General features: G+C 45.3%; 2 protein-coding genes across 2 annotated transcripts in view; both read right to left on the bottom strand.

The window, feature by feature from the left end:
- Window positions 1–309: 309 nt before the first annotated feature.
- Window positions 310–15,759, bottom strand: part of ndufs2 (NADH:ubiquinone oxidoreductase core subunit S2) — a 21,520-nt gene continuing 6,070 nt past the window's right edge. The window contains exons 2-15 of the mRNA XM_042070041.1: window positions 12,164–12,267; window positions 11,339–11,442; window positions 10,386–10,576; window positions 8,653–8,773; window positions 6,610–6,722; window positions 6,036–6,110; window positions 5,776–5,853; window positions 4,922–5,007; window positions 2,614–2,733; window positions 2,318–2,447; window positions 2,100–2,195; window positions 1,103–1,186; window positions 947–1,004; window positions 310–552 (exon numbers count right to left, since the gene is read on the bottom strand). Of these exons, the coding sequence (XP_041925975.1) occupies window positions 515–552; window positions 947–1,004; window positions 1,103–1,186; window positions 2,100–2,195; window positions 2,318–2,447; window positions 2,614–2,733; window positions 4,922–5,007; window positions 5,776–5,853; window positions 6,036–6,110; window positions 6,610–6,722; window positions 8,653–8,773; window positions 10,386–10,576; window positions 11,339–11,442; window positions 12,164–12,267 (1,398 nt within the window). The 3' untranslated portion in view covers window positions 310–514. The remainder of the gene's footprint in view (window positions 553–946; window positions 1,005–1,102; window positions 1,187–2,099; window positions 2,196–2,317; window positions 2,448–2,613; window positions 2,734–4,921; window positions 5,008–5,775; window positions 5,854–6,035; window positions 6,111–6,609; window positions 6,723–8,652; window positions 8,774–10,385; window positions 10,577–11,338; window positions 11,443–12,163; window positions 12,268–15,759) is intronic.
- The window catches only part of kirrel1a (kirre like nephrin family adhesion molecule 1a), a 7,811-nt gene continuing 6,310 nt past the window's right edge, over window positions 14,259–15,759 (bottom strand). The window contains exon 4 of the mRNA XM_042070061.1: window positions 14,259–15,759. This exon is cut by the window's right edge and continues 2,016 nt beyond it. The gene's annotated coding sequence lies outside the window, so the exon portion shown is untranslated.

The raw sequence follows: 15,759 nt of genomic DNA, 5'->3' as shown, positions 1-15,759 counted from the left end.
GGAAACTGTGGTTGCGGTGTGTCCATTTTAACTTCAGACCCCTCCTACTTCAGAGCTGTAGGCAAGATTGACACAAACACAGCTACATCACTTACCCTTTACTCTGTCACACATACATACACACACACACACACACACACACACACACACACATATATATATATATATATATATATATATGCCAGTGGAGCCCTTCACACCAGCGAGCCCTTCAGCCCTTCACACCAGCGAGTGACCTCATTTCCTGTTTATAAAAAAATAAAATTCCATTCCCCCACCTCCCTCACAGACAGCACCAAACGACAGCAGTTGCTTTATTCTGGTTTATTTACATAATAATGCAGAAAATAACAAGGGACGTCTGCAGCAAAGACATCTTTAGCCTCCATCCTCCTTTCAGATACCTATTGAGTTTAAACGTTTATACAACTGGGGTGTGTGTGTGTGCGTAGCAGTAGGGGTGAGCACACTCAAGTTGACTGCAGATGGACGAACACACAGACGTTAGCGTCGGTTAACGGTCAACTTCTCCAAACACAATATCCTGGGTGCCTGCGAGAGAGATAGAGAAAGAGAGAGAGAGAGAGAGGGAGAGAGAAGAGAGAGAAAAGGTGTCACTCACCACTAAAAACACACATGCGCATTTTTACACAGATAGACACACAGAAATAACCGCACACACAGGAGCGAACACACATACACACACAGCCACATATATTTGCAGCAATCAGCAACACAGAAATCATAGTCAGGCCTCGGGCAAGGAGAACAAAGAATCACACACACACACACACACACACACACACACACACACACACGCTGATAAGCTCAGACATGTGAGAGACATGCTGAAGTGAAGTGGGATCTGTGCCTAGCGCCCCCTGTGGCTAAAGGCGGAACAGCGGCCGAAGCCAGAGCAGCTGTGGTCACATGACCAGAGACTCACCAATGATGGCCACCACGTCAGCCAGCATGTGTCCCTGTGCCATCATGTCCAGGCCCGCCTGCAGAGGGGGAAACAGGGTCAGTCATAGGTCCTTACAGCGCTTACTGAGTCAGCAGCCAATCAGAATGGTGGGCGTGAGGAGGGGGTGGGTCTTACCAAGTGAGTGAAGCCGGGGGCCTTGATCTTGCAGCGATACGGCCTGCTGGAACCGTCCGAAACCAGATACACACCAAACTCCCCCTACAACACACACACACACACATTACCAACCAGGTACACACCAAACTCCCCCTACAACACACACACACACACACACACACACATTACCAACCAGGTACACACCAAACTCCCACTACAACACACACACACACACACACACACACACACACATTACCAACCAGGTACACACCAAACTCCCACTACAACACACACACACACACACACACACACACACACACATTACCAACCAGGTACACACCAAACTCCCCCTACAACACACACACACACACACACATTACCAACCAGGTACACACCAAACTCCCCTACAACACACACACACACAACCAACCAGGTACACACCAAACTCCCCCTACAACACACACACACCCACATTACCAACCAGGTACACACCAAACTCCCCTACAACACACACACACACACACACACATTATCAACCAGGTAGACTGGAGCCTTCAGTATAAGTATAAGTATATATATACTCTTTTGATCCCGTGAGGGAAATTTGGTCTCTGCATTTATCCCAATCTGTAAATTAGTGAAACACACTCAGCACACAGTGAACACACAGTGAGGTGAAGCACACACTAATCCCGGCGCAGTGAGCTGCCTGTAACAACAGCGGTGCTCGGGGAGCAGTGAGGGGTTAGGTGCCTTGCTCAAGGGCACTTCAGCCGTGCCTACTGGTCGGGGTTCGAACCGGCAACCCTCCGGTCACAAGTCCGAAGTGCTAACCAGTAGGCCACGGCTGCCCTTCACACACCTGATATTAATTAAATATCAAATGAATATTAAATTAACATCAAATACTTCACCTAGTCTGCCCACACACGCACGCACACGCACACACACACACACACACACACACACACACACACACACACACACACACACACACACACACACACACACACACCTTGGGTGCTTCAACAGCCGTGTATGTAGCGCCTGGAGGCACCTGGTAGCCCTCAGTGTAGAGCTTGAAGTGGTGAATGAGCGACTCCATGGACATCTGCAGTAGAGAGAGAGACAGCCCAGTCACACACACACACGGTATTGTAAGCCGGAGCATCACTAATGCTGGGAGTCTATAAACCAACCACCAGTCCTCATTACATTACACACACGGCTTACCTTCATCTCAGATCTCTTGGGAGGTGCGATTTTAGCGTCGTCCACTTTGATCTCCCCCTCGGGCATCTGGTTGAGAGACTGGATCATGATCCGCAGGGACTGCCTCATCTCCTCTATACGACACAGATACCTGGGGTGCACACACACACACACGCACACACACAAGGATGGGAAATGAGATGCAAATGAGATTATGTGAGTGTATGTGAATTTATGAGTGTGTCTCTCCTTACCTGTGTGTGTCTGTGTGTGTGTGTGTGTGTGTGTATGTGTGTGTGTGTTAAGGGACTCCTTACCTGTCATAGCAGTCCCCCTTGCTGCCGATTGGCACGTCAAACTCCATCTTCTCGTACCCATCATAGGGCTGGGACTTCCTCAAGTCCCACTTGATGCCTGATCCTCTCAGCATCACACCACTGACACACACACACACACACACACACACACACACACACACACACACACACACATTAGAGAGCAAAGTTATGGCTGTGTATACAATGGTTCACTTTAGGGCTGGGATAAACGATTATTTTTTAAACGATTAATCTAGCGATTATTTTTTCGATGCATCGATTAATCTAACGATTCGATTATCGATTATCTCCCCATTAATTGACTAATAGCAATTTATACATGTTGATTTATATATCTGAATGAAAAAACATGAATCCCTTAACATTGCAATATATGTTTATTGCTCTTAAAATTCCAAAATAAAAGACTATACAAGTGCAAAGTAATGCATTCTTAGTCAGAGGTAGCATTCAATAAAGTTCAGTAGTGTATAGGTCTAATTGAGTGCCTGTCACTTTAAGACGTTCGTTCCCTTGCAATTGTAACACTAACGCAGTTAAAACGCAGCTGATGTATGGATGCAATTCATAACGTAGATAGATAGATTGATCCCCAGGGGAAATTCAAGAACTAACGTAGTTAGTTCAAATAACAGTTTGTACTTCTCCTTGGGACAAGCATTTTGAGTCTTGGAAAACACTTTTCCATTTACATCGGGATTTGGCAAACATTCAGTGTCAGAGTCAATAAAATGAGCCCTGAGTAACGAAATTGACAAGCAGCTGTAAGTAAGCATGCTAAACTCAACATCCAAACAGTTTTCTAACGTTAGCTTTGAGATACTGCTTGATTGCATAACTTAACGAAGTTTAGTCTCCTCAATGTACTGTTGTGATAGACCTAAGCAGAGTTAACTTGACTGCAGCAGTTTTGAACAAATTTGCACAGCATGGTCATGATGCTAAGCGGATTTAATAGCAATTTAACTAGCCGTGTTCTATGCAATGCTTCTATGTGGCAACAACAATCCTTCAACAATCGTGACTATTTTGTGTTAAATGCACATGTAGAGGAGGAGCAGCGGGCTCGTTATGAGAGAGAGTGGGCGGGGCAGGGAAAGGCTGCGTGTGTAAAAAGTGCAGCTCAAAGGATTTGATCTTATCTTTAATTTAAATAGTACAACACAGAACATCAATGTGTGACGGCCGGTTTTGTGGCGCCCCACCACAGATTAGTCAATGTATGGGAAACACTGAAGGTGTAAAATTCAAAATATTTGGCAGCACGCGTTTTGGGTCTGACAAATCGACACGCATGTTTTGCGTAAACGTATTTTTTGCGTCGACGTAATCGATTACGTCGACGCGTTGTCCCAGCCCTAGTTCACTTTATTCTGAAAACGCTCAATACAACCACTGTCCACTCAAACATACATCACCAGCTGCTTACATCCACCCGCTCTTACACACTCACACACACTAGGGGTGTCACGATTCTCCAAATCCTCGATTCGATGTAATTTTCGATTTTAAAGTCACAATTCGATTTTCGATCTTTTTAAAATATTACTATTAATGCATTCCTTATATGTTATTTACTCTTTTTGGCCTTTTCTTTTTCAGGGGGCTTTTATTTTGAACCGCTTTATAACCGTTCCAACCTCGAGGTTGTAATGTAAAAAGAACTAACTTTAGGCTAAAACAGAGACGTGAACATAGTAAAATGAAACAACACAGAATGTTAATTTGATTGTTTCAGCACACTCCGAAGAGACCCAAGGTTAGTGTTCATGGAATATGTACTTATAAATGTGCATTTTAAGCCTTAAAGTAACTTTGGACTGTAATTAGACCATCTTTTCACTTGCTAAGTTGAGTAGGCTAAGTTAGTTTTAATTGACGTGAATGAACGAATACTTCCACACCGGTGATTTCAAAGTAGCAAGAGGGGCTTTGATTTCGGTAGGTTGATGTGTATATTTTAACTGGCTGCAGCCTAAAATTAGAGGAGTGTTGACGCTGCAGTTCAGCACGTGCGTGTGTGTTTGTGCGTCTTGGCATACATGCTGGACGTGACATTGGGGGTGTGGCTGCATCGGCGATTCTACTTTTAAGTTCGAAGTTCGAGATGTAATTTCGATCGATTTCGAAATAAAATGACACCCTTAACACACACACACCACTAGCAACTTACACCCAAATCTCACTCTCTCTCTTACACACACACACTAACACACACCACCATAACTTACACCCAAATCTCTCTCTCTCACACACACACACACACAGCTCTGAGACAGCAGTTCACCTGAAGCCGTAGTTGAGCGCATCCTCAGCCTTGACCACGCCGATGTCTACGGTCCGGTTCTTCCAGATGCGGTTGTTGGTCAACATCTACAGAGGGGTCACATGATCACAGAGGGGTCACATGATCAGTGCGTCGCCCCACAGAGGGGTCACATGATCAGTGCGTCGCCCCACTACACACAGTTATCTGAACACTACACACCTACACACAGGTATCTGAACACTACACACACACACACTACACACCTACATACAGGTATCTGAACACTACACACCTACACATAGGTATCTGAACACTACACACACTACACACCTACACACAGGTATCTGAACACTACACACACAGGTATCTGAACACTACACACCTACATACAGGTATCTGAACACTACACACCTACATACAGGTATCTGAACACTACACACACACACTACACACCTACACATAGGTATCTGAACACTACACACACTACACACCTACATACAGGTATATGAACACTACACACCTACACATAGGTATCTGAACACTACACACAGGTATCTAAACACTACACACAGGTATCTGAACACTACACACAGGTATCTGAACACTACACACCTACACACAGGTATCTGAACACTACACACAGGTATCTGAACACTACACACAGGTATCTGAACACTACACACAGGTATCTAAATACTACATACACTACACACCTACACACAGGTATCTGAACACTACACACAGGTAGTAACAGTGTGGTTGAGTGCTGTGTGGTTCTAACAGTGTGGTTGAGTGCTGTGTGGTTCTAACAGTGTGGTTGAGTGCTGTGTGGTTCTAACAGAAGTAGTTGGTCATTACTGCTCTCCAGTTACCTCTTCCACCTCATCAATGCGGAGAGAGAACGCCTTACACCACTCATAAATATCATCCATAAGACCCAGGGGCATGTCCTGTAACACACACACAGACAGACACACAGACAGACAGACACATACACAGACAGACACACACACACGCGCACACACACACACACACACGGTTACACCAGGATATAATTTTCATTTCCATAAGCCATGAAACTGCTGTAGAGAAGGTGTATGTGTGTGGCTGGCGAGGTCATCTTCCTCCTCACCTGGTGCACCCCTCCAGGCCTCACGTAGGCTGCGTGCATGCGCGCTCCCGACACACGCTCGTAGAACTCAAACATCTACACACACACACACACACACACAGGAGGAAACACATTAAGCATATATACTCAGAGGCACAACACACACACGCACACACACGAGGAAACACATTAAGCATATATACTCAGAGGCACAACACACACACACACGAAGAAACACATTAAGCATATATACTCAGAGGCACAACACACACACGAGGAAACACATTAAGCATATATACTCAGAGGCACAACACACACACACGCACACACACACACACGAAGAAACACATTAAGCATATATACTCAGAGGCACAACACGCACAACACACACAAAGTGATCTCTTACACACACATTTACACATAATCATTTAGCACAGCGGACCACCTTTTACATCCTGACTCCCTACCCCTTAGTGCGGGCTCGCGTACCACAGTTTGGGAATCCCTGCTTTAGCAGACACTTTGATCCGACGTTTGTCAATTATATTACAGGACCACTGTCCCCGAAACACACACACGCACGCTCACACCTCACCTTTTCTCTCTCTTCAAACATCCAGAAGAAGGGCGTCATGGCCCCGATGTCCAGGGCATGGGTGGTGATGCCCATGATGTGGTTCAGGATACGTGTCAGCTCTCCAAACAGGACTACACACACACACACACACACACACACACACACAGGATAATGTAGTTGTGTGTTATGAGAAGGACACACACACACAGGATAATGTAGTTGTGTGTTATGAGAAGGACACACACACACACACACGCACATTATCCTCATGTGTGTGTGTGCGCGCGCAGCTTGCATTCCGCAAGGGCCATCAAACAGCCCTCGCATGGGACAGACCAGCTGGAGGACCTGTGATCACACACACACACACACACACAGACACACACACACACACACACACACTTCTAGAAGTCAGATGCCAGGCCACCACTCCTACAGAATTAGTCTTAAAGCTGACTGGCTGGGGATTGCACTGCCCTGATTGTGCAAGTGTATGTGTGTGTGTTTTTGTGTGTTTGTTTTTGTATGTGTGTGTGTGCGTGCGCGTGCATTTATGTGTGTGTAGTCAAGTCGAGAGTGATGCAGGGTTGAGTTTCTCTATATTGGGGTCATTCCCGGTTTCCTCTTTAGTCTAAATGTGAACGTGCTAATTACCAGATCGTACTGAGAGCAGGGCTTCAGTGCAGGCTTGGTTTCTTGGGCATGGCGTGCACACACACACACACACACACACACACACACACACACACACACACGGGCCTGGAGTGGGGATCAGGCCGGATTAACCTCAAATGTGATCGCCCTCTGTGCCCTGGCTCAGCGGAGTGCCAGTCTCTCGCCATGGCAACCCCAGGACACAGAGGGTGATCATATTTGGAGATGGATGGAAGGATGATTAATTAGAATGGTAGTGCCAGGTAGGCAAGATGGCGAAGTGGGGTGGGGTAGAATAGCGTTGGCATGGTAAGACGTGTGTAGGGTAGTGTGTTGCCATGGTGAGGTGTGTAGGGTAGTGTGTTGCCATGGTGAAAGGTGTGTAGGGTAGTGTGTTGCCATGGTTATAGGCGTGTAGTAGGGAAGGGTAGTGTTGCCATGGTAAAAGGTGTGTAGGGTAGTGTGTTGCCATGGTGATAGGTGTGTAGTAGGAAGGGTAGGCTGTGTAGGGTAGGCTGGGTAGGGTAGGGTGTGTAGGGTAGGGTAGAGTATGTAGGGTAGGGTAGGGTGGGTATGGTGTGTAGGATAGGGTATGTAGGGTATGTAGGGTAGGGTATGTAGGGTAGGGTGTGTAGGGTAGGGTAGGGTATGTAGGGTGTGTAGGGTAGGGTAGGGTGGGTATGGTGTGTAGGATAGGGTATGTAGGGTAGGGTATGTAGGGTAGGGTGTGTAGGGTAGGGTGTGTAGGGTGTGTAGGGTAGGGTAGGGTATGTAGGGTGTGTAGGGTAGGGTGGGTATGGTGTGTAGGATAGGGTATGTAGGGTAGGGTATATAGGGTGTGTAGGGTAGGGTATATAGGGTGTGTAGGGTAGGGTATGTAGGGTGTGTAGGGTAGGGTGTGTAGGGTATGTAGGATAGGGTATGTAGGGTAGGGTATATAGGGTTGGGTAGGGTATGTAGGGCATGTAGGGTAGGGTAGGGTAGGGTATGTAGGGTGTTCAAGAAGGCTTTCATGTTTGCTGCACCTTCTGCTTGGAATGAACTACAGAAAACACTCAAACTACAGTGTCTAATTTCCTTAAATGATTTTAAAGGTGTTGTTAAAGCCATAGAACATGAGTCCATCCAGTGCAAATGTTTTAATTAATGGCACTTTTATTTAATCTGGAATGCACTTGAGTTGTCTTGCCTCTTTTGTGTTTGTTTTGTGATTGTGATGTGTAACTATTTGTTCTGCTATCTTGGCCAGGTCTCTCTTGAAAAAGAGATTTTATATCTCAATGAGACTAACCTGGTTAAATAAAGGTTATAATAATAATAATAATGTAGGGTATATATGGCATGTAGGGTGTGTGTAGGGTATATATGGTATGTAGGGTATATGTAGGGTATGGTAGGGTGTCTCACCTCTGATCATCTGGGCTCTGGGTGGCGCCTGGATGTTGAGCAGCTTCTCCACGGCCAGAGAGTACGCCTGCTCGTTACACATCATGGACACGTAGTCCAGACGATCAAAGTAGGGCAGAGCCTGCACCACACACACACACACACACACACACAATCAAAGGGAGGGAGTGTTACAATATCACACACAGAGGTTGCATTTCACTTTTTCATTTTGACGGACAGAGGGGTAAAAATTCCGTCACTAGCTATTTTTGCTTGTCGTTTTAATTTTACCGTCAGTTTGGCCGACATCATATCCCCCAAATGTAAGTGAAAAACAATCACATGTGGCCTGGGAAATTACTGTGAAGCTGTCAGATACTCCCAGATATTTATTAATTTCTCAGGAATTTAGCTTAGAACTACCATAGGGAAATGTCAAAATGCTAACTTAGCTTAGAACCGCCACAGGGAAATGTCAAAATGCTAACTTAGCTTAGAACTGCCACAGGGAAATGCCAAATGCTAACTTATAAACGGTTTTCATAGCTTCCTTGCTACATAATTGTTGTGTGAAGTCGCAGTTGCAGTATTCAGCTCATGACTTCAGAGGAGAGACAGGACACTCTACTTGGGGTCAGTGGCTCAGGAGGTAGAGGAGTCGTCCAGAAACTGGAAGGTTGCTGGTTCGAGCCCAACTCCTCCTGACCCCGTCGAAGTGTCCTTGAGCAAGACACTTAAGCCCAGCCTGCTGAAAAAAAAAAAACAGCTGCAAACCAGCTCATGCTGGTAGCTGGTTTTAGCGGGTCTTTGCTGGTTTTCTTCCAGCTCTTGCTGGTCTTTGCTGGTTGGGCCACCAGCTGGATATGCTGGTGTGACCATCTGACCCGCACGACAGGCTGGTCATACTGGTGTGACCAGCCTGTCGTGCGGGATAAAGCTGGTGCAAGATGGTAATGCTGGTGACCAGCCTGCCAAGCTTGATATTGTTGGTGTAAGAATGCTGGTTTGCTAGAATGACCAACATAAGCTGGTCATTAGACCAGCAACACCAGCTAAAATGACCAGCTTGAGGTGGTACGACAAACAAAACAGAATTTGCAAAGAGAATTTCAGCCAAACTGACAAATAAAGTTGTATCGTATCATAAAACCATCTAAATTACCATCGCATGCCAGGTAAACCAGCTGAAGGTATGTTTTCGGAAGATTTTTTCTGGTCTAGCTGGTCAACCATCACAGGGTGCTCAAACAAGCAGGTAAATATGCTGGTCAACCAGCTAACCACCTTAAGCTGGTCAGGCTGGATATTTCAGCAGGGATGTCTTTACGCACTTCCATTAGGGACAAAAACGGCAAATCTGCTCAGTATTAAAGTAGCTAGCCTGCTAATGCTGCCAATGCATTCATAAGGAAGCAGCTGGCTGGCATGTGTGTGTGTGTGTGTGTGGAAACTGCCGTTTTCCCCACTGACAAGACTCAACATCACATGCGTCAGGCGACATGGACAGGATCCCTTCGGAGATACACAGGTGCCCGTTTACCCCAGTAAAGGTACAGAAACTGCAAGAGAGCACAATCCGTATGAATTCGTTGCGTAGGTGCATTAGCCAGCTAGCTTAGCCCCAATACTGAGCATGTTCTCGTCCTTAGTGAAAACACCCATAGAAGCCTAGAGACAGGGCTCAGGTTGAAAATGCTCTCTAAGGCCGTGCTCCTGTGGAGGGGTCAGGGGTCGTTGCCATGGCGACGCACCTGCAGGTAGGTCTTGTACTCGATGAGCTTCTCTGTGCCGCGGTGCAGTAGGCCGACGTGCGGGTCACACTTCTTCACGGACTCGCCGCTCAGCTCCAGCACCAGACGCAGCACACCGTGGGCAGCGGGGTGCTGGGGGCCGAAGTTGATCGTCAGGTTGGACACCTCCTTCTCTGCGGGGGGGTCCTTATCTGGGGGGGGGGGGCATGAAGAGAGAGTATGTTTACAAAATGTACACAGCACACACACACACACGTATACTATTAACACAGAGATGTGCTCCTGCAGGTAAGTTTAATCTCACTGTGTTTTGATGAAGTGACCTCTGTGTATGAAATGCGCTATATAAATAAACTTGACTTTCTATACAAACCAAGACAGTGGATTCCTAAAGAAACGCAAGCACCCACACCATAAGTGTATTGAAATTAGCTATGTACCAAAAATTCCATTTTACCGTGACTCGAATTTGCGACGAGAATTTTGATTTGCGACGAGAATTCTCGGTCTAACCGTTGATGTGCCGTGAGAAAGGTTGGAAATAGGCACCCATTTGCCCAGCACTAAACTCTGAGCGTGGTAAACAAAATCGGATTTCAGGCAGTAAAAGCTACACACCTATGGCTACCAAATAATGTAAGGTTCAGGCAGTAAAATCTACACACCTATGGCTACCAAATAATGTAAGGTTCATTTATCAAATGTTTTTTGAAGTATTAAAAAACATTGTTGTTTTAGAATTTTCGAATGAAAGGGTTGGTAATTGGTGGCTTTACGTACATCTCTAGTGATTGATAAAAAAGTTGAGTGGCCCGGCTGGTAGATTCCATCCCTGGAGAAGACCAGGGTGTGTGTGTGTGTGTGTGTAGACGACACATGTGTGTGCGTGTGAGAAGACGACGTGTGTGTGTGTGTGTGTGTGTGTGTGTGTGTGTGTGAACCAACAGTCTTACCGTTCCATGGAGGGGGCACCCACTTCTCAGTGAGGGCACTGGGGTACATGACAGCACCCGCAAACTGCTCTGTCCACTCCACATCGGGCTGCCACTGTTTATGCCTAGCAGGACACACACAAACACACACACAATAAGATTGGAACTTGTCTCGCAGATCAGTTACTTAAATTTATCCATCTTGTTGCTTGCTTGGTGTTTCTCATATATCGCACGCAAGTTTTATAGCATCTACGTCCTGCTTCGCCTGCATGAGATCTTTTGAACTCGCATTATGTTTCCGCTACACAAATGCCTGATCTAGCAACAACACAAATGTCAACAAACAGTTTTAGGTGAGATCAATACGGATACAACTACGATACATCTAAGACATGTTGTCAGCCATGCCAGGTCCTTCTAAGTAACCCTCTCTGGTATCATAACTAAAAGCATCTAATGAACCGGCTATTTAGCAGGCTGCTTTGCATGCCAAGCTAGCTAGGCTACGTTATAACATAGCTCAGGTCAGCTGTCTGGTGGGGCATTCAGACACCGTTTAAAGGTAGAACACTTGTAACCGGCCTAATACAAAGCCGATCTGTACACTGTGCTAATAAACAGTGCTCTTGCCAGAATGACTTTTTTTTAACTCAAGGAATGACGCCAGTTGCTCAGTGTTTTGCCAGCCTCCAGTCACCGGATTTCTAGCATGCAAGTCCGCTAAATGCTAGCTAGCGGTCTGACACGCACAGCTTACTGTCAAAAGTGTATTTGTCTCTAACGTCCAGCATATGTGCGAAAAACTGCTTGAAGTGACAGATAACATCATGTGGAAACATTTACCTGTTCTGCAGGACCATACATCCCGGACTCACAGCATTATGGTTTAAAATTGCAGCTGAAGGACGTCCGAGTTTGCTAAGCGACCTCAGCAACGTCGCCGCCATCTTTTTACTGTCTTACACACTGGACTCATGCGCATGCGCAACATCTAGATTTTGTAACGTAAAAAAGTAGTCCGCAGTAACAATGCTGCCATCTTCTGTGGCGGATGGCACTGCACCAAAGATCAGCACAGCAGTTGAGAAGTTCAGTCAAAGATTGTTAAGGCGGAGCAAGATGTTTCATCAGGAGCCACTTCCGGGAACCCGGATCGCACGAGGGGGGTCAAAATCCCCCTTTATGCAGAGCAGAGGCAGCGACTGCTCCATTGAAGTCTATGGGCATAGCTCAGAATTTCACCACATATGCTAAGGTCTTGGTTCTATAGAGTTAGGAATGTGAATTTCGGGCACGTTTTCATGATCCTCAAACCCTTCTGAACATTTCAGGTACATTTTTAGCATTTTTGAGCATTTCAGTCTGGAGAAAATCAACCTTATATCAGGTGTGCGCCGGTTATTTATGCAGCTGCTGTTGGCCGGTTGCAACGTACGCTCGTCAATACGTCATCGACACGCCTCTTTATGCAGACAGGATTCGATCCCCATTTCGCGCCCATAGACATGAACTACGACGAAGTATCTTGCTCCGCCTTAACAATCTTTGGTTCAGTCAGTTTGAGGATTAGCCTGGGTGTTCCCATGCTGCCTTGCGCGCGATTTGATTCACGCTGCTAAGGCAGCCTGGAGACCATGGAGCAAATTTTCGCCTGAGATAGGGAACCAATCACAGAACAGGGGGGAAAGCAAGACGATGATGAGCTATGCACAGACGCATTTGATAGACATCCGTGGCACCCAATAAACGGATCTGGGCATTTTTTTCAAATACGAGAAAATTAACGTTTGGTTCCCAGACCACGTCTCATTGAGAAGTGGTGGTGCTAGCCTGCCTGGACCAACCTGGAGAGGTCTCATTATGTTTTCCTTAAATGGCTGGTAAATCTAAATTTTACCTACAGATCTGTACACGCCCGAACCACCAAGCACAGCAGATTGCCACAAAAGGCACCCATCTACTAGGCCTATACCCTTCATAACTGCTACCATTTGCAATACACTAATTCCATTCTTGAACATTATAGAAACTACAGGTGTTTGCTCAATGAGCAATGTTGTCTTCATACAGTATGTTACTCTAAGCCTACTTAAAATGTGTCCTAATTACATTGGTTGTTTGGTTCCAAAACGCTATATAATTGTTTTTAAAAACATTAAAAAGTCATGCAAGCCTATTTAATTGTGTATTTCAGGTAATATCAATCAAATTGCAGTTCTGTTGTTTTGAATGAGTAAAGATAAATCAAATAACAATAGGCCTACCCGATTACATTTTTACTGAAAGTACTTGGAAAACAAAATGTAAACAAATGATTCATGAAAATTCATTAAAATGGTGGATACTGTAGGCCTCTAGCGTTTTGGAACCACACTCAATATATGGTCTATATTGTATTTGTTTGTATATTGTCAATGTAGTATTTGGACTATATGTTTTATAGCCTACTGTCTAGTATATATACCACTACCAGTATATGATGATTATATGTATGCATATTGGGTGTGTTAGAGTATATGATGATTATATGTATGCATATTGGGTGTGTTTTAAGAGTATGATTATTACCGGTATATTTGTTATGTCCTTCTGCAGTAGTTCTGCATATTGGGTGTGTTTTAAGAGTATGATGGTCCTTCTGCAGTAGTTCTTCATTTTGGGTGTGTTTTAAGAGTATATGATGATTATATTTATGTCCTTCTGCAGTAGTTCTTCATATTGGGTGTGTTTTAAGAGTATGATGATTATGTCCTTCTGCAGTAGTTCTTCATATTGGGTGTGTTTTAAGAGTATGATGATTATGTCCTTCTGCAGTAGTTCTTTATATTGGGTGTGTTTCATGATGGCTTCTTCTCTCTCAGGTTCACAGGAAGTAAAGGTGACAGATAGCCTAGTGTGAAATGATGACGCATTCACAAGTCTTATAAAAACAGTGCTTTTTTATTTCTGTAATACTGTGGAAAAATAATTACATACCATTTTTAAAAAATATTGAAAAAATTAAAATGAAATAAAAAATGAAAGTTCAATAACTTTTGTTGTACATCAGTTGAACGTTTTTCTTTTTCTTTTCTTTGTTTTTTTTCTCAGCTACGAAGAACAGTACAGTAAGATCAATGTTTATTTCCTAAGGTCAAAGACACAAGAATACAGGATACAGTCCTACCAGCTGAACAAAGGTACAAGAGAGGGATTGTGGAGAGGAAGTAAAGAAATCACACACACAAAGACCTCTGCACACTGAAACCCATACCACACACACACACACACACATGGCCATGTGCGTGTTTGAACACACATAGGCCTGCACACATACAAACACACACAGGCACAAATGCCTGCAAGAACGCACACACACACTGACACACACACACACACCCATGAACACGAGTTTTCCCGCACTCACACAAACCCATTCATACACACATTCAATCTTTCCACAATCCCCGGGCCTATTAGTGGCTGATAAAGTGTGGGGAAGAAGAATAACTAGGTATAAGACAGGTTTTTCCTAAGGCCACTCAAAGTTTGAACCCCCCTCCCTCCTCTTGTATACGCTCTCTCTCTCTCCACCAATCATGGAGCTTCAGCCGCTAACTCCGCCCCTTACAGCCACCAATCACAACTCCAGTCTGCTGACAGACCACTGTGTTATCCAATCACGCTCAAGGGGCCGATGACTGAGTCTTGTCAATGAGGGCAGTTGTTGACGAAGCATCCATTCCATGCCTGCCCCCTCCCTCCTTGTCGCACGCTCCCGATCTTTGTCCATCTCTAAAGCACGTTGAGACGGTGCGCTAGCAAAGCTAACTGCTTGTTGTGGTCTCAACAGGCAACAAGGTAACCCCCCCACCCCAGTCTTTCCTTTCAAAATGTTTCTGTCAAGCAACGGAAAACATAACAATACTGCATTTTAAGAAGAACATCACACTGATGTGAAATCATATCTGAAGTAGGTATTACAAGTATTTACAGGACTCACTCTTTTTTTTGTTTCGTTTTGTTTTGTTTTTTTGCGACGCAAAAAAAGTGGAATTCGGACGAAGACGGAGAGGCTAGTCGTGGGGAAATAAAAGACTAAGCAGACTCTGGGTCAGTTCAGTTCTGAGAGCCTGGTATGAGGGTCTGTCTTCATCCTCTTGCCTGTGGTCCTCTTCATCTCCCCACTCCTCCTCCTCCTCCTCCTCCTCCTCCTCCGTCTGTGATGCCCAGCAGAGAGTGTGTGGATCTCTGCGTGTACCGTTCGGTCTCAGAGTCCCCCTCTCAGCTCCTTCAAAGGTAGGTGTGTGTTCTCTTGGGGTACGTGTGTGCCAACTGACTGGGTGTGTGTATGGGAGGAGAGTCTATTGGGGTTTCTTTCTGTACAGTGATGTGTGTGTGTGTGTCTGTGTGCATGTGTGTGTGTGTGTGTGTGCAGGAGGTCGGATTTGCTGATCTCT

Source organism: Alosa sapidissima, chromosome 18 (genome assembly GCF_018492685.1).
Source record: "Alosa sapidissima isolate fAloSap1 chromosome 18, fAloSap1.pri, whole genome shotgun sequence".
NCBI lineage: Eukaryota > Metazoa > Chordata > Actinopteri > Clupeiformes > Clupeidae > Alosa > Alosa sapidissima.
This window is presented reverse-complemented; position numbering and strand designations above follow the sequence as displayed.